The sequence below is a fragment of the Molothrus ater genome, chromosome 17 (assembly GCF_012460135.2).
Source record: "Molothrus ater isolate BHLD 08-10-18 breed brown headed cowbird chromosome 17, BPBGC_Mater_1.1, whole genome shotgun sequence".
NCBI lineage: Eukaryota > Metazoa > Chordata > Aves > Passeriformes > Icteridae > Molothrus > Molothrus ater.
In genome coordinates, this window is record NC_050494.2 from 2905948 (window position 1) to 2931821 (window position 25874).

At 47.8% G+C, this 25874-nt stretch overlaps 1 protein-coding gene across 2 annotated transcripts in view; it reads right to left on the reverse strand.

Annotated features, from left to right (window-relative positions):
* The window catches only part of TOX2 (TOX high mobility group box family member 2), a 178619-nt gene that overhangs the window by 73571 nt on the left and 79174 nt on the right, over nucleotides 1–25874 (reverse strand). For both annotated transcript variants that reach the window (XM_036395759.2, XM_036395758.2), the window contains exon 3: nucleotides 2262–2507. In XM_036395759.2, coding sequence (XP_036251652.1) covers nucleotides 2262–2507 — 246 coding nt within the window. The remainder of the gene's footprint in view (nucleotides 1–2261; nucleotides 2508–25874) is intronic.

Sequence of the window (25874 nt, forward strand, 5' to 3'; positions counted from 1 at the left end):
ATGAAACTCAGAGGCTCATCAGGACTTCAGAAAGCCTTGGGATTTTCCTAGACTAAGAGATAATATCCCATTTAAATATTTAAATATCACTACCTTTCAGACCCTTATCTATTGAAGCAATCAACACCAAGCCTTCCCCAGCTAGGCAGAGTCAGGCTCCCAGCCACGCTCTCTAAGTAAAATTAACTCTGTTTGATATCAATGACATTCAAAATCAATGATCTTAGAGAGAAACAATGTCAAAAACCAACCACGGGGCTGAAGCTGCTGGAGAGAAAAATGGTATTAAACAGCAGCAGTATCAATTCAATATCACTGTCAAAATCAAGCCCCAACCTTTCCTCAGCGCTGCTGATGCAGAAGCACTGTAAGCTCTAATTAGCCCTGGAGTTTCTTCCCAGAGCTTCACTTTACTTCATTATCCCTGCCTTGTTTATCCCTGCACGGGTCATTTGAAACTTTGCAAGGTGTCCCCTTGCCAGGCGTGAGGCAGTTGGAGTTTGAGAGAGCAGGGAGGGATCCTGTTCCCCCTGGAATCGATAGCAGAGCTCTCCCTCCATCCCTGCTCCTCCTGCTGCTGCCACCCTGCCGTGGCACAGGGGTGACAGGGAGGAAAAGAAAGGACACTGGGGCTATGGCTGGCCACCTTGCCATAGGGGATGGGGCACATGCACTTTGCTTGCTTTTCAGGGAGTGATGTCCTTTTGGTTTTGCCTTTTTTTCTTTTATATGTTCTCTGTATTCTTCACACATATTTGTCACTGTGATATTTTCTGAAAAATCCCTTCACCAGGATTTCTTCTCCTGGCAAGATGAGAAGCCTCAGCTTCTCCATGTTTTGCTGCTTTGGAATGTGATTTGGAGAATTGTTTACCCAGCATGTGAAATTGTTTTAATTTAATGACCAATCAGGGTCCAGCTGTGTCGGGACTCTGGTCTGTCACGAGGTTTTATTATTCATTCTTGTATCCTTTTATCATTCCTCTTGTATCCTTCTGATGTATCCTTTCCTCTATTGTTTAGTATAGTTTTAGTATAGCATTCTTATAATATAATATAATATAATATAATATAATATAATATAATATAATATAATATAATATAATATAATATAATATAATATAATATAATATAATATAATATAATATAATATAATATATACCATATCATATCATATCTCATAATAAATCAGCCTTCTGAGAACTTGGAGTCAGATTCTCATCTCTCACCTCATCCTGGGGACCCTCACAAACAGCACAACACATATATTCATAGCTCTGTAGCCCATTGTATTAGTGACTGATTTTCCCAGTAATTTTCCAAGGCCTTTCCCGAGGCAGAAGGACAAACCAAGTGCCAGAGCTCCAAGCCCTGAGGGGTTCAGGACCCCAGTGGTGCCTTGGTTCTTCCTGGGAACCAAGGCCATGAGCAACTCTTGGAGATCCATTCCATGGACAGAGCACAGCCAGTGCCAAGGGGGGACTCCAGAGAAGGGGCTTGACCTGGGGGGGGGAGGGAATTGCCTCACCACTTGTGCTGCTAATTGGTGCTTTTTATCAATTATGCTAATTTCCTAAAACCTATAAAAATGTACTCACCCCTGTGAGGGTGGCCTTTTATGGACATCTTTCCATAACTGCCCCTGAAACCTTCAAATAAAAATCCCCTTTATAGTCACAGAAGTCCCAGAATGCCCAGGTTGGAAGAGACCTTCAAGATCATCGAGTCCAACCCAGCCTCAAGCCCTCAACTCAACCCTGGCACCCAGTGCCACATCCAGGCTTTGTTAAACACCCCCAGGGATGGGGACTCCACCACCTCCCTGGGCAGCCATTCCAGTACTTTATCACTCTTTCCATGAAAAACTTTCTCCCAATCTCCAGCCTGTATTTCCCTTGGTGCAGCTCGAGGCTGTGTGCTCTGGTTGTGTCAGTGCTGCTGGAGAAAGAGCCCAACCCCCAGAATATTACCTCCTTACTAAAATTATCTCAAGCTTCGTTTCCAAACTGGGGGAAAAGACAACAGGAGGATGTTCCACACGGGGGGGGGGGGGGCAAAAACCCTTTTCCCCTGATCCTGAGTGGTTAACGAGGCTCAGGAGGACACCAAAGGAAGCATAAAACTGCCACCATGAGCAGGGTGACCACACTGACACCCCAGCTCCTCCCAGCCCTCATGGCAAACAGCCCATCACCAACAGTGATGAGCTCAGCTCACTGCTGGAAACACAGAGTGCTTTGGGTGAAAGGAGAGGCACTGACCGTGGGCAGCTGGCTGGAGAGGAGGTGCCCATCCTGGCTCAACATGTTGGACACCATGATGGCCGGCAGGTCCATGTTCTGGTAGGGATAGGCTGGGATCAGGCTGTTGGGAGGGAGGCTGTGGCACAGAGAGTGGTATCCAGTTTCATGCTCCACCAAGTGCAGGAGGGATGGGTCAGGGAGGTTGGGAGGCGTTATGGGAGGGATCTCGTAGTCCTCGTTGTTCTCATTCTGACTGTTGTACGTCTGAAACACCAAAGAGACAGTTTGCAACATGTCACTGATAGGTATGAAAATTCAGAATTTTATAATGTACTTAGGCAGGTGGAGGAAAACAGAAATATATTGAAATAACAGAAATATAAATAAATTCATTTAACAAATTTGCTTATTTAACAAACCTGCAAAAGTACAGAAGACAGTTTGTAACGTGAATGTAAAGGTAGAGACAACTTGTAACAGAACACATAAGAATTTAGGTGATAGATAAAGGCTGTAAAGATAAGAAAACTCAGCAAAGCAAGACTTAGGTATTGTTGAAACCCATAAAGCAGAACCTTTTGCTTAAGGAGCTCCTGATTTTGGCCAGGACAAACTGACCTGAGAGGAAGCCAAACTCCACTGTGCCTGCCTAGAAGAAAGGGTCAAGCAGAGAACATCAAGGAAGATGAGGTTACTTCATCAAAGACACCCACCCACAACCACCAGGAGGTGTGGCACCACCCTGGGTAGACTCTGGGCAGGGAATGGGTGGGCAGCAAGATGTGGACTTGGGTGATCAATGTGTATTTAAACCTAAAATTTGTCTCACCAGGCATGCAGGTCTTTGGTGCAAATACCCCCATGTCCTTGGTGGAAATATCCCCAATGTCCTTGGTGGAAATACCCCCATGTCTTTGGTGGAAATATCCAAATGTCCTTAGTGGAAATATCCCCATGTCTTTGATGGAAATGTCCCAAATATCTTTGGTGGAAATGTCCCAAATATCTTTGGTGGAAATAGCTCCATGTCTTTGGTGGAAATATTCCAAATGTCCTTGGTGGAAATACCCCCATGTCTTTGGTGGAAATGCCTCCATGTCTTTGGTGGAAATATCCCTATGTCTTTGGTGGAAACATCTCCATGTCTTTGGTGGGAATACCCCCATGTCTTTGGTGGAAATGTCCCAAATGTCTTTGGTGGAAATGCCTCCATGTCTTTGGTGGAAATATTCCCAATGTCCTTGGTGGAAATATCCCAAATGTCTTTGGTGGAAATATTCCCAATGTCCTTGGTGGAAATACCCCCATGTCTTTGGTGGAAATGCCTCCATGTCTTTGGTGGAAATATCCCCATGTCTTTGGTGGAAAAACCCCCATGACTTTGGTGGAAACATTTCCATGTCTTTGGTGGAAATACCCCCCATGGCTTTGATGGAAATATCCCCCATGTGTCCCAGCTGGAATAAAACATACATGCTTTACAATTTTTAATTGTAAAGTCCTTATTCCTCAAATCATCACTGCCTTGCTGCTTCGGCAAAGAAAAATGACTGTTTCTCTAAGAAATACAGATTCCAGTGGAAATGGGTTTGTTGTGATAAAAAAGGCACCTCCAGTCCCGCCCACCAGGTTGTAACGAGGTAGGAGCCAGGGTGTGAGTGTGGCAGCACTGTTCCATCCATCAGGAACACACCATGGAGCCCCTGGAGGCTCCATCCCCCTGCTCCCTGCTCCCTCACCGCATCCCTGCTCATCTCTGAGTCCCAAAAGCCTCAGCAGAAACCCCCACACCTGGAGCACAGCCATGGAAGGGCAGGGCTGCCCCTGACCAGCTGCTGCCCTCCTAGGCCAAGCCTCCATCTGGGCACTCAGCTCAGCTCTCAACATACTGCTGGTATTTTAAAGAGCTTTTCTGAGAGCTGTAGAAACAACAATTACTTAGGATCAAAATTCACAGAATTATGGAAGAGTTTGGGTTACAAGGGATGTTAAAGCCCATCCAGTCCCATCCCTGGTACAGGGACACCTTTCACTGTCCCAGGGTGCTCCCAGCCCTGTCCAGCCTGGCTTTGGACACTGCCAGGGATCCAGGGGCAGCCACAGCTGCTCTGGGCACCCTGGGCCAGGGCCTGCCCACCCTCACAGTAAAGCATTTTCCCCTAATATCGAATTTAACCTGCCCTCTGTCAAGTTAAACCCATTCTCTCTCATCCTAACTCCCTCAGAATCCTCAAAAACTCCAGCACAGGAGCTACAACGAGGGAGGGGGATTTAGAAACACAGCCATCACTCTTTAAAAACCCTTTAAAGAAAGCCTGTGTGACTCCACCACTCATGGAGATTTGTCCTTCCTTGGATCCCCTCCCAAATTTCATTTGGAAAAGCATTGCCTCACCTCCCTGCTGACACTCTCTCGAGGTGACACGAGCATGCAGAGATGTTGGAACTCTGTCTGCTCCCCATGTTTTCTCATGCCTTGTTTACTTCTAAGCATTCCCATTGCTATAAAAATCTGTTATCGCACCTGTGCAATCATTTTCACTTCAGACAAAACCATTTTTTCTTCATAATGTGTGAATCTATCCAAAATTATTAATTACCAACACAGAATATAATGAGTCTCTGGCAGAGGAAGCTTATTCTAAACATCCACTGTTTCACCTATTATTATAGCATATGAAATTCTGATTAGCTATAGCATTACACACATTTAGCTAAAGCTAAATTTCCCAGATCACCTAGTTTCATGGTTGGATTTGGACTTAATACTTGATTTAAGAGCAAAACCCCAGATGTTAAAAAAACCAGTTAAGCACTGTAGGCTTTAATAATCCATTGTCCCAGAGCTCACCCCTGGATTTGTGCTCCTTATCACCACACACTGTGGGGGAGAAAGTCCTTAATAAAATAAAATAAAATAAAATAAAATAAAATAAAATAAAATAAAATAAAATAAAGCCTGTGTTTAACTGGAGCACAGCAGTCAGTGGGAGAGGCAGCAGGGAGCAAGGAGGGATCTGTGGATTGGTGAAAGGGCATTGCCAGGGAGAACCATGGGGTGTCAGAGCAGGGGGCACTCCTGCCTCACCCCACAGCTGGGGCTGGAAGAGGCTCATCCTCTGCTAAGCTGAGCCCACACCTCTCACCTCCTGCAGCAGAATGGAACAAAAAGAGCAGAAGGACAGGATGACATCCAGGGGGACCTGGACAAGCTGGACAAGTGTGGCCACAGGAACTTAAGGAGGTTCAACAAGTCCAAGTTCAAGGAGCTGCTCCTGTGCCAGGGCGATTCAGGCAGGAGAGGAAAACATTGAGAACAGCCCTGTGAGAGAAGGGCTTGGGGATTCTGGTGGGGGAAAGGCTGGACAGGGGCCAGCCCTGTGCCCTGGCACAGAACCCTCCGTGTGCCAGGCTCACCCCACACGTGGGCAGCGAGGGGACCCTGCCTCTCTGCTCCCCTCTCTGCCCTGTGGGGCTGCCTGCAGCTCTGGGGACTCACACAGGGGAAGGACATGGAACTGTTGGAGCTTCAGGAGGCCATGGAGATGCTCCAAGGGCTGGAGCCCCTCAGCTCTGGAGCCAGGCTGGGAGAGCTGGGGTTTTTCAGCCAGAAGAAGGCTCCAGGGAGAGCTCAGAGCCCCTTCCAGTGCCTAAAGAGGCTCCAAGAGCTGGAGAGATGGGAAGGAGGGCAGTGGCTTCACAGTGACAGAGGGCAGGGTTAGATATTGGGAAGAAATCCTTCCCTGTGAGGGTGGGCAGGCCCTGGCACAGGGTGCCCAGAGCAGCTGGGGCTGCCCTGGATCCCTGGCAGTGCCCAAGGCCAGGCTGGACAGGGCTTGGAGCAGCCTGGGACAGTGCCCATGGCAGGGAATTGGAATGAGATGAGCCTTAAGGTCCCTTCCAACCCAACCCATTTGATGATTCTGTGATTCAAGAGCAGGTTCTGCATATCTGACCCAAACCTTTACGTTTACCTGAGATTCCACTGGCTGTAGGGAAACAGGAGCACAACAGAAACACAAGAGAGAGCCTGAACCATGACAGTTCTGTACCCACTGTTACTGTTCAGGGGAAACTCAAGCCCAGCTCTTGTTCCAGGCAGCTTCTGTCTGTCATTGTTATGATCCAGGGAAGCAGTGGGCTGAGGGGATGTACTCAAGGCAGACAGAGAGATCCCATTTAACATGTTTTGTAGCTGTGTTTCCATTTGGGCTCCACTCCTCGAGGTACACTGATTCTTTCCCAGTTATTTAAGAGGATTTCTCTCCATGCTTTACAGAAAGGGATTTAAATAAATCAGCGCACAGCAAACTTGTTCCTCCAGCTGGTTTACTTTGGTATCAGGTATATAAGCAAGTGGCTTTGCTGTACTTAACTAAATTATGTAAAACCCACTCAAAGTTTCCTAAAGCTGTCTTCAAAACTACAAGTCCCCTGTGTTGCTGCAGAACAGCTCACCCAAGGGCTTTGAGGTGGTTCTGTACAGGGTGCCAAAGCCCCAGCACTCTGCTCACCCCCAGGCACGTTTCTGCCTCTGTTCTATTCAACCCAGGGGGAAAAAAAAGAGAGAAAAGAAAAAAAAAGACCTGTTTAAATCACAAAGCTTTCCCAACAGCTACAGCATTTTGCAGACGTATCAAAATTACAATCAAAGCTGTACACAATCAAAATCAGATTAGACAATATCCAATCAACATAATCAGCGTCAGTGCCTGCCAGCTTTCACACCCTGTGCTACCCAGAGCGGGCTGCCCTCACTCCAGTCTGCTTGAAATAGATGGTCAGAGAGATAAGGAGGGGAGATGAGGCACACAGACACTCAGAAGGCTGGGAAAAGGGTGATTTATTGTCACACACAGTGCATGTTGGTGTGTCCACAGTGACACCTCTGTCCCCACACGGTGTGCACACATCCGTGCCCTCAACCCCTCAGCAGCAGCACCCAGCTCCTCTCCACCACCATGTGGGCTCTGTGGCAGATTATATTTCCTATTCTTATGTTAATTTGAATTAAATTAAACAGCCAATTATGGGTTCTAAGGATACATTACAAATTAGATTAGCGGGCTGGTCTGAAGCCATTCATCCCACCAGGGCTCCGAGCGTGGAGCAGCTCGTGCTGCTGAATGGCTGCCCATTTACTGTGCACAAAAAAGGCTCCAGGATTTTCCACTGTCAAACAGATGACAGTTGTTGTGATTACACATTATTCCTCTTCAAATTAAAACACTGCAATCAGCTGAAACAACAAGGCTCTTCTTGCAAACCCTCTTGTGGCTGGTGCTGCCGGGCAGATGCCGGGGGCTGCTTGGAGCAGGGAACCCCTGCAGTGGGGTGGAGACACAGGATGGAGCCAGGTCCATCACAGAGGGGACACTGCCCCTCCTCTGAGTGCCCTCCCTGCCCTCAGTCCCACAGGGATCCCTGTGCACCAGCTGTAGGGGTTGTACAGGATCCAACTGCCCTGAGCATGGCCCCAGGGTTATCATAGACTCAAAATAGTCCGGGAAGAGACCTGAAGGATCATCTCATTCCAAACCTCCTGCCATGGCACTATCCACTATCCTGCCTCCTTCCACTATCCCAGGCTGCTCCAAGCTCCATCCAACCTGGCCTTGGACACTGCCAAGGACCCAAGGGCAGCCCCAGCTGCTCTGGGCACCCTGTGCCAGGGCCTCAGCACCTCATAAACCTGGTTCTGCCCCATGCTTGCACAGGATGGCATCACACCAGGTACAACCAACCTCACAGAGTAGCAAAACTGTACTTTAAAACACTTATTCCATCTTGAAATCCAAGTCTGAGCAGGGGTCCCTGCACCATCTCCATCCAACAGCAGGTTGAGGGTCAGAAGACAGAGAACTGGAGGGGAGGTGATGTTGGGGGGGTGTTGGAATGGGGAGAAAGGCTCTGGTTCCTGGCAAGGTGACACCCAGGCCATGTCCAGCACCAAGAGGAGTCAGAACTGGCTGCTCCCTCCCAGCTCACAGCATGGGGCTGGGGACATGATATTGGGAATGATTTGAGAGGAAAGGCAGAATTCCTGAAGCCCTTGCAAGATCAGGGGCTGGCCTGCACAGCCAGGCCCCACTGCTGAGCTGCCAAGAGCCCCTGCAGCTCTTGGAGACACCCCAGGGTGGTCTCCTGCCAACGCTGCTCCCCACCACAGGGACAACCTGCCAAGACCTCCCAGACTTGTTGCTTTCCCTGCTGCTTTTCAGGACAGGGAGGCAGAGATGGACAGGAGGCATCCCAGGTGTCCAGGATGTGCAGGAGAGGGCTCTCAGGTGGGAGGCAGCTCTGGGCACATGTCTGTCCATGGCAGGTGGCCCCTGTGCTGCCAACACAGAGCACATCTGGGGCTTGTGGCCTGAAGGGCACAGTGACCCTGCTCACCCCCTGCCATGGACCCAAAACCACCCTTGATGCTGCAGCTGCTTCACCTTTTGCTCCTGTGCTGCAATTCCTCCTAGACTGTAAATGAAGCCAAACCCCAGCAAGCTCCCAGCAGCCATCCCAAAACTGAACCCCCTGAGCCTGGGGAGCATCCCCAGCACTGCAGCGAAGGGGAGGGTGGGCCAAGGGACATCCAGGTGTCTGAATGTCACACAGCTCTGAGGGACCAGCTGTGACCCAGCTGTGACCCAACCAAGGACATCCAGGTGTCTGAATGTCACACAGCTCTGAGGGACCAGCTGTGACCAGCCCAGGACATCCAGGTGTCTGAATGTCACACAGCTCTGAGGGACCAGCTGTGACCAGCTGTGAGCCAACCAAGGACATCCAGGTGTCTGAATGTCACACAGCTCTGAGGGACCAGCTGTGACCAGCTGTGAGCCAACCAAGGACATCCAGGTGTCTGAATGTCACACAGCTCTGAGGGACCAGCTGGGACCAGCTGTGACCCAACCAAGGACATCCAGGTGTCAGAATGTCACACAGCTCTGAGGGAGCAGCTGTGACCCAACCAAGGACATCCAGGTGTCTGAATGTCACACAGCTCTGAGGGACCAGCTGTGAGCCAGCCAAGGACATCCAGGTGTCTGAATGTCACACAGCTCTGAGGGACCAGCTGTGAGCCAGCCAAGGACATCCAGGTGTCTGAATGTCACACAGCTCTGAGGGACCAGCTGTGAGCCAGCCAAAGCCATGGCAGAGCCATGCTCAAAGGACACTGCAGATCCTCATGCAGGTGACTCAGGAGGGAGGGACAAGTGCTGGGCATGTCTATAAATGATGCCTTCAGCTTCCTCTTGCCTTTCCCCTCCTTTACAAACCACCCCACAGGCAGGCAGCACCATCTCTGCACTGCATGTTGGTGTTAATCACACAGGACACGGCTTGGCCAAGGACCTGGGACACCTTTCTCCTCCTTGGCAGCATGGCAAATGTCCAGTGACCCCAATTCTCCACTGAGTCCTGTTCTGTGTGATTATCCCTGAGGATCCAGGAGTTGCAGCCAAGCATTGATTCAGAGAAATGTTCTTCACAGTGAGAGGGATAAAGATTTGTAGTATTATTGCAGGTAAATATTTGCCCTGTCAAAAAGCATTCAGCAGTAAATGTGAGCCTGAGAGAGAACATTTGTTCTTGGGAAGGTACAAGGAAATAGGGAGGCTGCTGCAATCTATCCAGGTGACACAAGCCACCATGGACTCTGTGCCATCCCTCATCTAACTGGGCTTTTCCTGAAGCTAAGGCAAAAGCTCAGTGACACTGCTGACACTTTAGAGATGAGATGAGCCTAAAGAGACCCAAACCAGCCTGGCCAGTCTGCAAAGTTGGGAAAACATTGATATTTGTGATGCTGAGGGGTGCTGCAGCTTGGGCTCCTGGTGGGCACAAGGAGCACAGGGAGGTTATGGGGTGCCCACCCCATCCCATGAGCTGTGATGGCAATTCCCCCATCCCAGTGCCAGGGACAGCACTCTGCCACCAGCACCACACAGGGAAGGAGCTGCAGACAAGCAGCCAGATGGTTTTGGGGGTGTCTTGATTTCTCCAAAGCTGGATGATGTGTCAGTCAGGAGACAGAGAAGCACACATTCCCTACAGCACCTCTAATATGCCACTGGTCACAGCAACTTCAAGGATCAGCTTGAGAGAACACCTTGAGCCACAGAAAGAGTCCAAACACAAGGAAAAAGGTAAAATCCAAGCTTCCTGAGGACCAGCTGCCTGTATTTCCTGAAAAGCCTTTGGTCTCCTCTCCCACTACACCCATTACTCACACAGGCACAATCCTATTTGCAAGAAGGGATTCTGATACATTTCTCCTGCACAGAAACCAGAGGGGTTTTCTGCTCATCTCATGGCACTGAAGCCACAGGGACAGAAATGTCAGCTGAGCTGGCAGGAGAAAGTGGAATTCCCTTGGGACATTGCAAACTCCAGAGAAATGCTCTGGGCCAGCACAGAATGGATGGTGCTTGCTGTGGGGTGCCCAGGGGGGTTGCCCCTTCCATCACCCCTCTGCAGGCAGGGATGGCAGAGGGCTCTTGTTCACACCTGGGATCCCCCAAATCCAGGGATTCTTGCCAAGAAGTGAAGCAGGGCTGATTTTCTGCATCAGCAGCTCTGGGTTTTAGGAATGGAAATTGATTTGCCTCATCCTCACACCCAGAGATCTGTGTGAATACCAGGGTCAATGAATTATGTGGGGAGAGGTGGATAAATACTGGAAAGAAGTATTTATTAACAGTCAGTCACATACAATCTACAAATTGTCTTTGAAGTGTTCCCAGGCCCTGCTACATTAATTTTCACATGCTCAGGTTTTTTACTAGGGAAATGCTGTTGAAAAGAGAAAATGAGTTCTTGCCTGAGCAGAAATGTGCCCTGGAAGTGTCTGCACAATATTCAGCAAGAGGCTGGGGCACAGCAGAGCAGCAGGGAACCTGTGGGAAAGGGGGCTCTTCCTCCTGTGTGTTCTCCTCTTGCATATCCAGAGTGGAGGGGTTTAAAATCATAGAAACACTGAATGGTTTGGGTTGGAAAGAACCTCAAAGTTCATCTTTTTCAAAACCCCCTGACACAGGCAGGGACACCTCCCACTGTGCCAGGCTGCTCCCAGCCCTGTCCAGCCTGGCCTTGGGCACTGCCAGGGATCCAGGGGCAGCCCCAGCTGCTCTGGGCACCTGTGCCAGGGCCTGCCCACCCTCACAGGGAACAATTCCCAATTCCCAATCTCCCATCCATGCCTGCCCTCTGGCAGTGGGAGCCATTCCCTGTGTCCTGTCCCTCCACCCCTTGTCCCCAGTCCCTCTCCAGCTCTCCTGGAGCCCCTTCAGGCCCTGCAAGGGGCTCTGAGCTCTCCCTGGAGCCTTCTCCTCTCCAGGTGAGCACCTCCAGCTCTCCCAGGCTGTCCCAGAGCAGAGATCATTCTCTCCATAAACCCCAAGCAAGTGCTGGTTGTCCCAAAGATCAAACCCCCACCTCCCCACCCCGTGGGCATTGCTCTGATGCAGACTCTACAGACACCACAACTGCAGCACAAATCCACTCCCAGCTCAGTCCCAGCTCTTCTGGATGGCTTCACCTTTGAATCAGCAGGATGTTTATACCTTTAAACTTCTCATGAGTTGACCTTCTTCCATCTCCTGTAGATCCCATGCACTCCTGCAGCCACAGCTCTTCCCAAAGCCTGGATGGTTTCAACCAAATCTGACAGCTCAGAAAGGTCTCTCTTGTACACATTTTACAAAAAATGTGTGTTTCATAAAAGATTTGTCCACAGAGGGTCCTAAACATCCTTGCTTGTCCTAATAACCTTGGATGTCCTTGGGAAGTTGCCACAGTGGCAAAGGGAAGGCTGTGGTGTGGTGCTCAGCAGGAAGGGGCTATGAAGGGAAAAATATCCACAGGGAACAGAAAATCTCAGTTCTTGCTAAATAAAAAAAAAAAAAAAAAAAAACTGGAGGCTTGCATCCAATTCTGCATTTTGGGGGTTATTTTACATGCCTATTTTACATACATATTTTTAAGGCCAGAAGCAACATTGCCAGGACTCTCTGGCCTCAACCTGTCTGTTGTGTGGGTGGGAAATGAAGAATAAGGTACCAGTTATTTATAATTATCTGAAGGACAGAAACTCCCTGAGATTCAGCCTGGCCATTCTGCTGCATCCCCTCCCATGGCACCACAAGCTCACAGTCAGGTTTGATATTGTCCAAGCTGCTCTTGACCTGCATCACCACTTCACCAAAAAAAGCTAAAAATAATGGAGTTCTATGAACAATTTAGAGCAAAAGAAATCAGCCTTATTGTAGGCTTTTAAAAAGGCTCCCAACTCTCTCTCTCCCTCTATTTTTTTTTTTAATCAGTATCTTATCCAGAACTGGAATCCTGTCAAGAATAGTGGATAGCAGGGAACTATAACTTCTTATTATGTGTATAGTGATTTTATGAATTCAGTAGGGAATGAAATGCAATTTTGTCAGACTTGTCTGTGTTCATAATGACCAAGTCAAATTAATCATCATGGATAATACTCCTGTGTCAGCCATTCAAGAGATTTTTTAATAGAATTTTTCTGATTCATGTCTTGCAGTACATCAGATCTGTAGTAATGCAGGCACTTCTAAAAATCAGTGCAATTATGGCTTCTTGTTGGCCTGTCATTTTCCTGGGAATAAAAATGTCTCTGCAGAAGTCATATACTGTACATAAACCAAAATGGAAAACAAAAATATAGTTACAATTAGGCTTGATTTTTTTCTAAAGATTTAATATCTTTTTGAGGCCATTATTTATAGGCAGTCCATAAAGCTCCAGAGCACGAGGTGAAGATGGACGGGTTTATCACAACACAGACCAATTTTATCCTGCTTGTCATTCCTCCTTTGATTGCCCTGTGAGTTAGTGGCTTTTGCAGGCATGGAAATGACTATCCCATAGAACAAACAGGGGATAGGTAATGGGTTTGCAGTCAAATTATTGTGTTTATTAAAAATGTATCAAGGAAAGCCCACTCAGATCCCAAAGGGCTCTTGTTCAGGAAAATCTCTGGTTCAAGCAAAGGTTACGGTTTCCATAAAGGCAGATATGGATGGAAGGGGCAGCAGTGCAGCAGGCAGGGGTGCAGAGAGGATTAGGAGTGCTGTGTTTATCCTCCTGAGGAAACAGAGACAGACAGACCCCTAATTCCCTGGTGACACAGACAAAAATGAGTTTTGGAAGTAGATACCCCCAGGAATAAAGAGGAAGAAAAATGTAAACACCCATCTCTGCCTTTCCTGCTTGCATGGCAAGGAGCAGCTGCCTCATAGGAGAGAGCAGGGCAGGACCCTGCCAGTGCCCCACATGTCCCAGAGGGAGCTCCACGAGGGCCAGCTGTCCCTCCAGAGCCACCTCCTGATGCCACCAGGTGCCACCTCTGTATGGCAGCACTGTGGTGGTGTGCACAGGGGTCCTAGGGTGAGGGAAGAGATGAGAATCTTGACTCCATGTTTCAGAAGGCTGATGTATTATTTTATGATATATATTATATTAATAGAAAATGATATTTTAAAACTATCCTAAAAGAATAGAATCATCAGAAGGCTTGAAAGGAATAGAAAGGAATGGAATAATAAAATTTTGTGACTGCTCACAGCCTCGACACAGGTGGCTGTCATTGGTCATCAAGTAAAAACAGTTTCCCGTGCTGGGTAAACAATTCTCCAAATCACACTCCAAAGCAGCAAAACATGGAGAAGCTGAAGCTTCTCAGCTTTTCAGGAGAAAAGATTCTGGCAAAAGGATTTTTCATAAAATATGTCTGTGACACAGCACCACATCCCTGCACAGAGACTGCTGGATACAGAGATCCTGGAATCACTGAGGGGTTTGGGCTGGGAGAGACCTGAAAGCTCACCCAGCTCTGCTCCCTGCCACACCTCCCTGTACCCCAGGTGGCTCCAACCCTGTCCAGATGGGATTTTAAGGCTCAATTCCTGCTGGGATGTTTATAGCTTTAAGCTTTACAGACCTTCTCCCATCTCCTGTAGATCCCATGCACTCCTGCAGGCACAGCTCTTCCCAAAGCCTGGATGGTTCCAACCAAACCTGACAGCTCAGAAAGGTCTCTCTTGTACACATTTTACAAAAAATGTGTGTTTCATAAAACCATTTGTCCACAGAGGGTCCTAAACATCCTTCCTTGTCCTAACAACCTCTGCTGACAGCATTTGCAGAAGAATTCAGTGTTGGTTTACACGAACATCAGCAATACCCAGGGCTCTGCAAACCCTTGGTTGTGCTCCACGTGCAGGGCTGGGCTGGGGGGCACCTTTGATGCTCAGCTGCTCCTGGGTGACCCAGAGCAGCAGCTCAGCTCACCTATGTTTTCCTTACCTCGCCAGGCTGCTGAAGGAACTGCTCCCTTTCCCTTGCCTGTTCCCTTTCCCTGCTGTCCCTTTCCCTGCTGTTCCCTTTCCCTGCTGTTCCCTTTCCCTGCCTGTTTCCTTTCCCTATTGTTTCCTTTCTCTTGCCTGTTTCCTTTCCCTGTTGTTTCCTTTCCCTGTTGTTTCCTTCCCCTGCCTGTTTCCTTCCCCTGCTGTTTCCTTTCCCTTGCCTGTTTCCTTTCCCTGCTGTTTCCTTTCCCTGCCTGTTTCCTTTCCCTGCTGTTTCCTTTCCCTTGCCTGTTTCCTTTCCCTGCTGTTTCCTTTCCCTGCCTGTTTCCTTTCCCTGTTGTTTCCTTTCCCTGCTGTTCCCTTTCCCTGTTGTTTCCTTTCCCTGCTGTTCCCTTTCCCTTGCCTGTTTCCTTTCCCTGTTGTTTCCTTTCCCTTGCCTGTTTCCTTTCCCTGCTGTTTCCTTTCCCTGTTGTTTCCTTTCCCTGTTGTTTCCTTTCCCTTGCCTGTTTCCTTTCCCTATTGTTTCCTTTCCCTTGCCTGTTTCCTTTCCCTGCTGTTTCCTTTCCCTTGCCTGTTTCCTTTCCCTGTTGTTTCCTTTCCCTGCTGTTCCCTTTCCCTGCTGTTTCCTTTCCCTTGCCTGTTCCCTTTCCCTGCTGTTTCCTTTCCCTTGCCTGTTTCCTTTCCCTGCTGTTTCCTTTCCCTGCTGTTTCCTTTCCCTTCCCTGTTTCCTTTCCCTGCTGTTTCCTTTCCCTTCCCTGTTTCCTTTCCCTGTTGTTTCCTTTCCCTGTTGTTTCCTTTCCCTTCTGTTCCCTTTCCCTGTTGTTTCTGTGGCTGTTCTTCCCCAGGCTCTCAGAGCCAACGTGGCAGAGCTCCAGGCACAGCCAGGAGATGTGCAAGCTCTGCTCCACCTTGGCAAAGAGCTGCCTCTGTCATCTGCCTCACAATCAGCCTCCTTAACATTGTTTATAATGATTTTTGCCTGGTTTTAAAATGTATTAAAGGCACTGTACATCCAGTGAGACAGCAGCCAGTGGGATCTAAAATTAGACTGACTAGGCCAGACAAATATAAACCCATTTTTTTCTTTCCTAGGATCTCTCCTGGAAGTGAATACAAGGAATATCATATTCTACTCAAGAACATCATGCATTTCAGGGAATTATTTGAGAACAGGTTTTACATAATTGCCTTTTTTGTCTCGTGGCATACTGAACTTGCATAATGAGCTCAGTGCACTCACAGCAATCCATTGTTGGGCTGGATGGATTTGGTGGAGGGTGCTGAGCCCAGGGTGTGTTACACAATGGTGGATAATGCACTGTAAGCAGGTCAGGAGATAAGGCAGCCCAAAACCAGGCACAGGCAAGGAAGAATTAGCAAAAAGCACTCTAAGAAATTAATTCAACCTGGCTTCAGCTGAGCCAGAAGGACCCAGAGCAGGAAGGAAACTACACTCTGTACCACGCTTGTTCCCTTTCAGATTTTGTCTTAGAGTATTTCCCTTGTGCTCAAAACTGAAGGAGGGGAGTTAAGGGATTAAACAAATCTTTTGTGCCACACTTCACATGGATGATTTTTTTGCACCACATTTTCCAGAGTTTCATCTCAGAAGACATGTCCCACGTGTGGCACATGGCATTCACAGCCATCCTCTGCTCTAGGGTGCTGTGGGCTGCAGCAAAGCCACAATGGCAACACAACCCATCTGCAATTCAGACTTTTTTCCCCCAAATATTCCCCATTTGGGTTGTTTTGTCTCATCAGCAAAGAGACATTTTCCAAAGAAGCCCTGCATGGCCCTCAGCACCCAGGGCACAGCAGAAGTGGGCAAGGCACCAGAGATCCCACCAAGAGCACATCACCAATGCTGAGGATCCCATGGGAGCTAAAGGGACAGTTACAATTTTTTCCTAAATGCCCCACACTACCCCTTGCTTTGCTCCCTCTTCCCACACAGAACCAAAGTCCTTAAGCCCAGGCTCTGTTTTTAGTGTGGGAGCTCCACAGCACTGGGATGTTGGTCCTGCTCATGGTCCCAGTCCTATAACAGCAGAGCAAAGAGCAGTAACAGCTCTTGGTACCCTTTCCTTCACAGTCTGGGTATCAGCCAGATGAAATCATCACCAACAGGGCCAGACCTGGTACTTTTGCTAAATTTTTTGTTATTTCCTATTGCCAACACCTTTGAAGCACAAAGCATCATCACAAACCCACTCAGATTTGAGCCCTCATTCTTCCCAACCCAGGCTTGGGAACCCAAAGCAAATTGGCAAGAAAACTGTAGATATTAAAAAATCAAAAAGTAATGTATCTGTTAAAAAATCAAAAAGTAATAAAGGCCCGCAGAAGCAGTGCCCCCCTCGCTGCCATCAGCCAGATCTGATGTGTGTGATTAGCACGAGGAAGGCAGGGATGTGGGGATGGCTTGCATAATGTGGTGCAATCTAGCACCTCCCCCAGGGTGCCCAGCTGCTGCAGAAGCAATTTCACAGCTCATCATCCATTATGAGATTAAAATAATTTTTTTTTTTTCATCCCGTGAAGTATTAATAAATTGTGCAGGCAGACCAGAGTTAGTGCCATTTACACAAATGGCACTGAATCACCCACCTAGTTATTTCTTAATGGATTGAGTATCTGTGTTCCTCCTTAGCCTGTAATTTAAAAACCTAAATACACAAACCTGTTTATTTGTCTCATCAGGCCCCTAGCCAGCACTTAGTGAGCCTGGGGACAGAGGGACAAAGGCAGAGCTGCTGCCTCCCCTGGACCTGCCCCAGCACTTTACAAGATAAACAATACCAAAACGTCCACATCCATGGATGGGAAAAGGGAAATGCACCACAAAAAAAGCCCAAACCCACATTGAAATCCCTCCCTTCTGGGGGCAAAGCTCAGTGAGGCATTGCTGATGCAGTGCAGGTTCTCTGGTACACGAGTGAAGATGTAAAGCTGCAGTCAGAGCACCACTAATGGCTCTTGGAACATCCCTGCTTTATTATGGTATCAGATGAAGAAGGCATGTTTAATGTTTAAACTTCCAACAACAAATGCCTTCAGCAAATATGTTTTATGTATTTATTCAGTGCTTCTTAAGTGCCTGTCGCCTCAGCAGCTGAGGTGCTGCTTACCCTTTTTTTTAAACATTTATTTTATTGAAATTAAGAATGTACCACAGCTTTGTGAAACGCCACCTTCTTCCCTCCCTTCTCTACTCTTTACCCCCAAGAGCAGCTTGAAATTCTTCACTCACCCATCCACTGCCAAACATTTCAGGCTGCCAGGAAGTGGCCGAGATGGGGAAAGGAAATGAACTGAAATCAGCAGGGTGATAAATCAGCTTCCCACGTTATCCCAAAGACCCTCAGCCCCCAAATCTGGCTCTGGCAGTGGGAAATGTGCCAAAGCCAAACACTCCTGAGTCAGCTCTGCCAAAGCAAACCCTGAGGTGGGACAGACAGAGCATGGACCCAATTCCAGTGGCAGTGACAGGGTGTGGTTGGCTGTCACGGACACATTTTATGAAAATTTTTTTCTTTAGGATTTTTCTCCTGAGAAGCTGAGAGGCCTCAGGAACAAAATGTAACCAATAATTATCTGCTGCTGTGGAATGCAACAGGTGCATCTGGGATTGGTCTCATGTGGTTGTTTCTAATTAATGGCCAATCACAGTCCAGCTGTCTCAGACTCTCTGGTCAGTCACAAGATTTCATTATCATTCCATTCTTTGCCCTTTTTTTGCAAGCCTTCTGATGAAATCCTTTCTTCTATTCTTCTAGTATAGTTTTAATATAATATATATCATAAAATAATAAACCAGCCTTCTAAAACATGGAGTCAAATCCTCGTCTCTTCCCCCATCCTGGGACCCCTGTGAACATCACCACAGTTGGCCAAGGGAGGTCTGTGACAGACTGACCATGGGGTTGGGATGTCTCACTCTGTGCAGATCCTAAATATGCACAACTCAACACAGAATCACACAATCACACAATCACTGAGGTTGGAAAAGACCTCCAAGATCATCAAGCCCAGCCTCTGGCTGTCCATATCCCCTAACCCAGTATTCCCAGTATTCCCAGTACTCCCAGTCCATGTGACGTCAAGGTTGGAGCAGCTGGGGCTGCCCCTGGATCCCTGGCAGTGCCCAAGGCCAGGCTGGACAGGGCTGGGAGCAGCCTGGGACCGTGGAAGGTGTCCCTGCCATGGCAGGGGGTGGAACTTCCAAGGTGAACTTGAAGGTCCCTTCCCACACAAAGCATTCCATGATAATCACACAGGATCTCTCTGTACCTCCTCTGCTTTCGCTGAGAGCCACAATTATGACCCTTCCTTCACAACCACAGCTCCAAGAATTTTGTTCTTTTTCCTCCCTTACCCAAAGCAGAAGCTGTCATGTCACAGGAGCACAAAGGTGCTGGGGCTGTTAGGGAAAGCAGGAAGCACCAAGAGACTCGTGACAGAACTGTGAGAACTGGAACGTGGTGCATGGCCAAGCATCCAAATCCCCAGAGTAGGTGTGAAAATCTCAGCCTTAAGCCTCCAATATGGGAATTTTAGGAAACAAACAGATTTTATCTTTAACAATTTTAACAACTTTTTTTTTTTTTCTTTAATAAAGCCAGGCTTATATATGGTATCTAAAAAAAGGCAGGAACACACACATGGCTGGGAGAGGCTCATCTATGCCCTCAATGAGACACTCATCAAATTCCTTCTGAAGCATTAAACAACCTGGACAAAATGAGCAGTGAGAGCAGGAACCATCCTTTCAGGAGGAAGGCAAAAAGGAAAACCACCACATTAATAATCAAAATAGCAATGTTTCCCTAGAGTAAGGACAACTGTCCATCTAGGAGGACAGCCAGGGCATCAATGTGCTGCTCATAGCCAGGAGCCTGCACCAAGGACCAACTCCAGTGCTGGCACTGGCAGATCCAGAGGCCATGGACAACATTTGTGCACACAGGGAATGGCTGTGCAGAGGAAAAGAAGGTGCAAGAGGGCTCACATCCACACCAGCCCTACCCTCATCACACGACCCAACCAAACACCCAAGGCATGAGGGCAGAAGAGAAACCCAGCCCAGCTCTCCAGAGGCCAAACCACCTGAAACTCTCCATTCATTGAGCAGCTTCAGAGGTGTTTGTGTTATTTTCATTGGTTTAGAAACACCAGGAACCTGAACTGTTCCAAAAAAACTGGGCAGAAGTGGAAGAGTCAAAACGAGAGGGAGAGATGCTGATGGAGAGGAGGGGGAGGCTCTGAGCACAACAGGGCTGCACATAACAAAGCCAAAACATCAACCCCATGGTAAAAATTCACATTTTCCCGGTTTACTCAAGGGCTGCAGCTGCTATCTGTCAAATCCAAGCCCACACAAGGCCTAGATATTTCCATAAACCTGTGATGACTCAGAGCCAAGTGCTTCTATTGCCAATTCTAGCACCAAACTGGGCACCTCGAGTCCCCCTTGGTGTTACCAAAAAGCTTCAGCCCAGTCTGACCCCAAACACAGCAAAAATGGGACACATTGTCTGCAAGCTGAGCTGCATCAGCTTTCATCACTTCTCCTCCCATCCCTATTCTTGATATCAAATAACAGGAATTTTTTCAGACTGAAACAGAGTGAGAAAGAAGTCAAAAACCAAGGATTGCATGGACAAAAGGAGAAGAAAGCAGGTGTTCTAACAGGGATACTGCAGCACTCCTCCATGCAGAAGTTTGGAAATCAGGACAGCAGAACTCCACTGCATGTTCCACTCGCTGTGTTTCAAAAATTAAACACCATCACATGAGCTGCTCGAGCACTCCCGAGTTTCCTGCACTTTACAGAGCATCTCTCCTTTTTTATTTTTTAAATTGTTTTTGGATCTCCAGCATCTCTGGATGCATCTCTGAGCATGGTAAGATCCTTCCTAAAGTTGCATTCAAGTGCATTCAGTAACTTGCTCTCAATACCAGTGTGGGTTCCCTGACTTGTACCCAAAAAATGTGACCTGTTGCTCCATCTGCTTGCAGAAGTGCTGGGCATTGTCCTGCAGCTGGATCCAGCCTGGAAACAAGCACCTTTTGGATATTTGCTTCCAAAATGCACTAGGAATTCATGAAGCCTGGGAAAGAAAGCTCCTCAGGAGAAAAGCTGCTCCCATGGGGAGCCTGAGCCCTCAGCACCACGTAGGTGTGTGGTTTTGTTTAGAAGTCATCTGGAATTCTTAAAATAAATTTGCTAAATTGTCTTCCAGAGACTGATGGTTTTTTTTTTCTTTCTTTTTTTCCCCCCTCCTTAATAAACTTCCAGGGGTATCTTTATTGTTATGTCTAATTTTAGCGAAAACTAACATTTCCTGAGATTCAATTTCTCTCATAATTGTTGGAAGGAAACTAAACTGTCTGCTGTAAACATTCACTGTATTGTGTGAAAAGTATCTTTATTACAGCCTACTGGGAATACTGATAAAATTCCCAATCCTAGCCTTTCCTCACTTTTTTTTTCTTAGAGCTCACTCTTTTCTCTTACATACCCATTAGTGTCAGTTCAAACATTCTGCGGGTGAGATATGAGAACTTAAAATATATTATTTAACAATCAAGGGTGGAATAAAGACTTGTGAGCAGTAAGATCCTTTCTGCTTTCCCTTTTGGTGCTTTCTATTATAGAAAATGAGGATGGCTATTCCATTTGTCTGCCTTCGTGCTCAGAGTTGATGTAAAAAATCTCATTAGTTTAGTCTGACATATATTCAATACAGTCTATGTACATATTTTTTTTCATTCTATTCTACAGCTGCAAAATGATACTAAATTTCATCAGATTGGAATGAAAACTGTGGTCTTGGAACATTTCCCTTTAAGGGCCTTATATTTATTCAGAATTCATGAATCATTTTCCAGTAATACAACTATAATTATTCTTAAAGTGTTATGTTTGAAGGTTTAATATGAAATACTTGCAAAAAGCTCTTTTTCACTTTGATAGTTTGTAATCTTCATGGTAATCAGATCAGTTAGCTCCTTCCCACAGCAGCCAGGAAAATACAATTTAATATGAATCTCATACTCTTCACTCATGTTTTAATTAAAGTAATAAAAGCCAAGTCATATTTTGCCCTTTACGGTGTACACAGATGTATAGACCTGAGCTAGACAGCCTCACACCCAGCACTCTTGATGGCAGCTGATGGATTTGCTGCTTTGAGATAAGTTTAATTCAGGCTGGCTCAGAGGCTGCTGATCGTGATGGCAGTGATGGGTGAGACCCAGCACAGCCCTTGGCAGAACTGCCCAACAGGTGCTGGAACATGGGCCAAACATGGAGCTCATGGAGCTGCTGTGACCACCACCCTTCAGCTGGGTCCTGTGTCACAGCTCAGCTCCCTGGGGAAGCTGCCCACCCTGGTTTTTGGTTCCCACCATGGCTCTGACCAGCCTGGCCTGGTGTGTCACCTGAGAGGGAGAGATCCCAGCCTTCCCCAAACACCCAGTGCAAACAACTAAATAACTATTGAGTGCAATACAACATTCCCCAAAGGAGCAGGAGCACAAGGACTGGTGGCATTCTCTCCCCAGCCAGTTCATGTCCCCTGCCCCTGGTTTTTTGGTTCCCACCATGGCTCTGACCAGCCTGGCCTGGTGTGCCACCTGAAAGGGAAGATTCCAGCCTCCTCCCAAAGGAGCAGGAGCACAAGGACTGGTGACATTCTCTCCCCAGCCAGCTCAGGTCCCCTGCCCTGCCCAGCCTCACGAGCGAGGGGAGGCTGGAGTGAACAGAGCCTGGCTCTGAGCAGAAGGAGCTGGATGGCTGCACTTGGGGTACACAGCCCTCATCATCCTCCAGGGCCTGCAGAGCCCTGACATCATGGAATCCTTCAGGGAGGAAAAGCCTGAATTTAGCCACTATTATCAAGTCCAGCCTTTGACTGATGGCCACCTTGTCCCCAGCCCAGAGCACTGAGGGCCATGGCCAGGTGTTCCTTGGACACCTCCAGGGATGGGGACTCCACACCTACCTGGGCAGCCCCTGACAATGTCTGACCACCCTTTCAGTGAAGAAATTCCTCCTGATATCCACTCTAAATCTCCCATGGCACAGTATGAGGCCATTTCCTCTTGTTCTATTGGTATTTGCCTGGGAGCAGAGCCCAACCCACCCCTGGCTGTCCCCTCCTGTCAGGAGCTCTGCAGAGCCACAAGGGCCCCCCTGAGCCTCCTTTGCTCCAGGCTGAGCCCCTTCCCAGCTCCCTCAGCCTCTCCTGGTGCTCCAGACCCTTCCCCAGCTCTGCTCCCATCTCTGGACACTCCAGCCCCTCAATGCCTTTCTCATGAGGGGCCCAGAACTGGGCACAGCCCTCGAGGTGCCCCAGCAGTGCCAGCACAGGGACAATCACTGTCCTAGTCACACTGGCCACTCTGTTTTGGGTACAGATGCTCTGCTGATGGTCCTGCCCTCGTGGGGCTGGAATGGAGCCCAGCCCTGCACGTGCCCAGGGCAGCCTCAGAGCCGGCACACAGAGAAGGGCTCATTCTGTCACCAGCCAAGGCAGCAGAGGGGTTTTCCTTTCTGCCCAGGCCTTCATCCAAATGCTGAAGTGGAAAATAACATTTTCTGCTGGAAGTGAGTGGCTCCTCCGTTAATCACTGTGTTGTGACAGCAGATCCAAACACCAGCTCGGGATGGGTCTCTGATGAGGAGGGAAGAAGTAATCAATCAGTTGGGAAAGGAAATCCCAAGAGCAATGGGCTGGGTATTTTCTTCCACACTGCTGCAGCCCACAGAGCTGCATTTCCACAAATAAACAGAGTTTTCCAGAGCAACTCCCCAGAGTCCATTAGAGAAGCAAACCACCCTGTGCAGGAGCCAAACCCAAAGCCCCAACAGGACATGGGTGTAGGAGTGATGGGGGTAGGACGGTCAGGACAGACGGACACGAGAGATCTCTGCAGCCAGGGCTGGAACTTGGGGTTATTGCAAAGGGCCTGGGGGCAGGGCCCTGCTGGGAGCTGCCAAACACAGCTCAGAGCAGGCCCCAAAGAGGGAGAGAGGTAAAGAGAGAGAGCAAGAGCGTGGTAAAGAGGAATGAGAGAGCGAGGAAGAGTAAAGAGGGTAAGAGAGTGAGGATCCCGTTCCAATCCAATAAATCTTCTTCTGTGTTGAATATTCTGATTCTCACTAACCAATCTAGTACAAGATACAAATCCTATAGTGTCGTACACATCTTTTATGAAAAATCCTTCCCTTAGGATTTTTCCTCTTGAGAAGCTGAGAGGCCTCAGGAACAAAATGTAAACATTGATTATCTGCTGCTGTGGAATGCAACAGGTAAATCTTTGATTAGTCCATGTTAGTTGTTTTTAATTAATGGCCAATCACAGCCCAGCTGGCTCAGACAGAGAGTCTGAGACAGAGCCTTTGTTATCATTCTTTGCTATTCTATTCTTAGCCAGCCTTCTGATGAAATCCTTTCTTCTATTCTTTTAGTATAGTTTTAATGTAATATATATGATAAAATAATAAATCAGCCTTCTGATAAATAATATAACATAAATAATGTAATATTATAATAAAATAATAAATCAGCCTTCTGATAAATAATAAAACAGCCAGGCCATGTGTCCTCATGCCACAGGAGCCACCCTGCACTCCAGCAGATCCTGTTCAGTCTGACTGGACCTCAGCTGTGCCCCACAGTTCTCTGTGCTCCCAGTCCCTCCGTCTCCTTCCCCCTGCAGCACACAGGGGTCATTCCTGAGATCTGGGATACACCTTTCCTGCAGCCCCAATGGTGGGCATGGTGGAATTTTGGCACCAAGAACCACCCATGTCCAATCCTCTATCAGAACTCATCTTGGCTCCAGTATTTTCTGTGTGGAAACCTCTAGATCAAGATGCAGCAGCAGCAAGGGCTGTTTCTCAGGGGGATGGACATGGTCCTGATGCTCCTTTTCTGCCACCCCCAGGCTCCCATCACCTCCCCAGCTGCAGCTCTGCTGCCTCCAGCCCTGGGCCAATCTCCTGCACAGACTGGATTTTTATTATTAATTTTTAAATGGCTCACTGTTTACAGACCTTTTCACTGCAAAAGAATTCCCAGCTCTGGCTGAAGCTCCTCAGGCACATTTTGATTCCTCATCTCACAGAACAAGGGCTACAGCCAGATGTGCTGCTTAATACAGACACTCTTTTTTGGGTCAAAAACATTCTCTGAGCTGATTCATATCCCAGAAAACCTTGGAAAGACACAGGAAAGTCAGGGATAGGCAGCTGCTGGGGCTGGCCAGAGCTGGCTATGGCCTCCAGGGGATCTTGGAGAGTGGTGGATGCTGTGGCCAGCCCTCAGGCTGTCAAGTGTGGTGTGTGCCCTCCAGTGCCCCGAGGATCTCCTGCTCCCTCCTGCCTCTGGCCCTAAACCTCAACCTCTCAGCAATCTCCTTGATGAAATATCTGCACATGAAACTCAGCCACCACAACAGTTTCAGTGTTTCCATCCCCACCAGGTGCTCTGTGCCACCTGACAGGTGTCCTCAGCTGTTTGACATGCTATTTCTTTTTCCCTTTTTAACCAGATTGAGTGCAATAGAAGCAGAGACCATCCATTTTGGTCTAGGAATGGCTCAATTGCATCAGTTTTTCACTCTTTTGGTGGCTGTTTTTCAAACACTGTATTGCTAAAAACCTCAGGAGTCCCTTGAGACCAAGGGTTGAAGATGGTGTTCACTCTGCTTGTAATATGAAGGGATTTTATTATTATTATTTTATTTAAACACTATAGCTGGCCTTGTACCAGCAGTAAAACCTCCTCTTGCTATGACTAAGCTACAGGAATCACTTCCTGACTGCACCTTTCAAACATTTCGCTGTCACACAGGAGTTCATGCAAAATTCACAAGCCTGGATCATCAGCTGTAGTTGTGCTCAACTCCCAGGCCCCTCCTGGAAGGGTTTCCATTAGCTGCTGATTATAATAAATGACATGTAACACTCTATTGTTCATTCTAAAATAGTACATGAGATTCTTCCTGAATTGTCTGCTGAGAAAGGCATTTAGGATCTATCAATGTCTCCCCTCTATTTTTTTTTTCTTCTCCAGCACAACATATGAAATTATACAGTATTACTCAAAGAACAGCAGGGAGAGAGCAAAAATCTGTATCTTATCATGGGGGCCTGCAGTGCACGCTCCCAAACTCTGTGTAATCCTCTTTCTACTCTGAGTCTATACAAACCTCTCTCTTCCCTTCACCAGGGGTCTTTTATACTCCTATATCTGTATGTTCCTGCAATGTATCCTTGCCAAGGGAG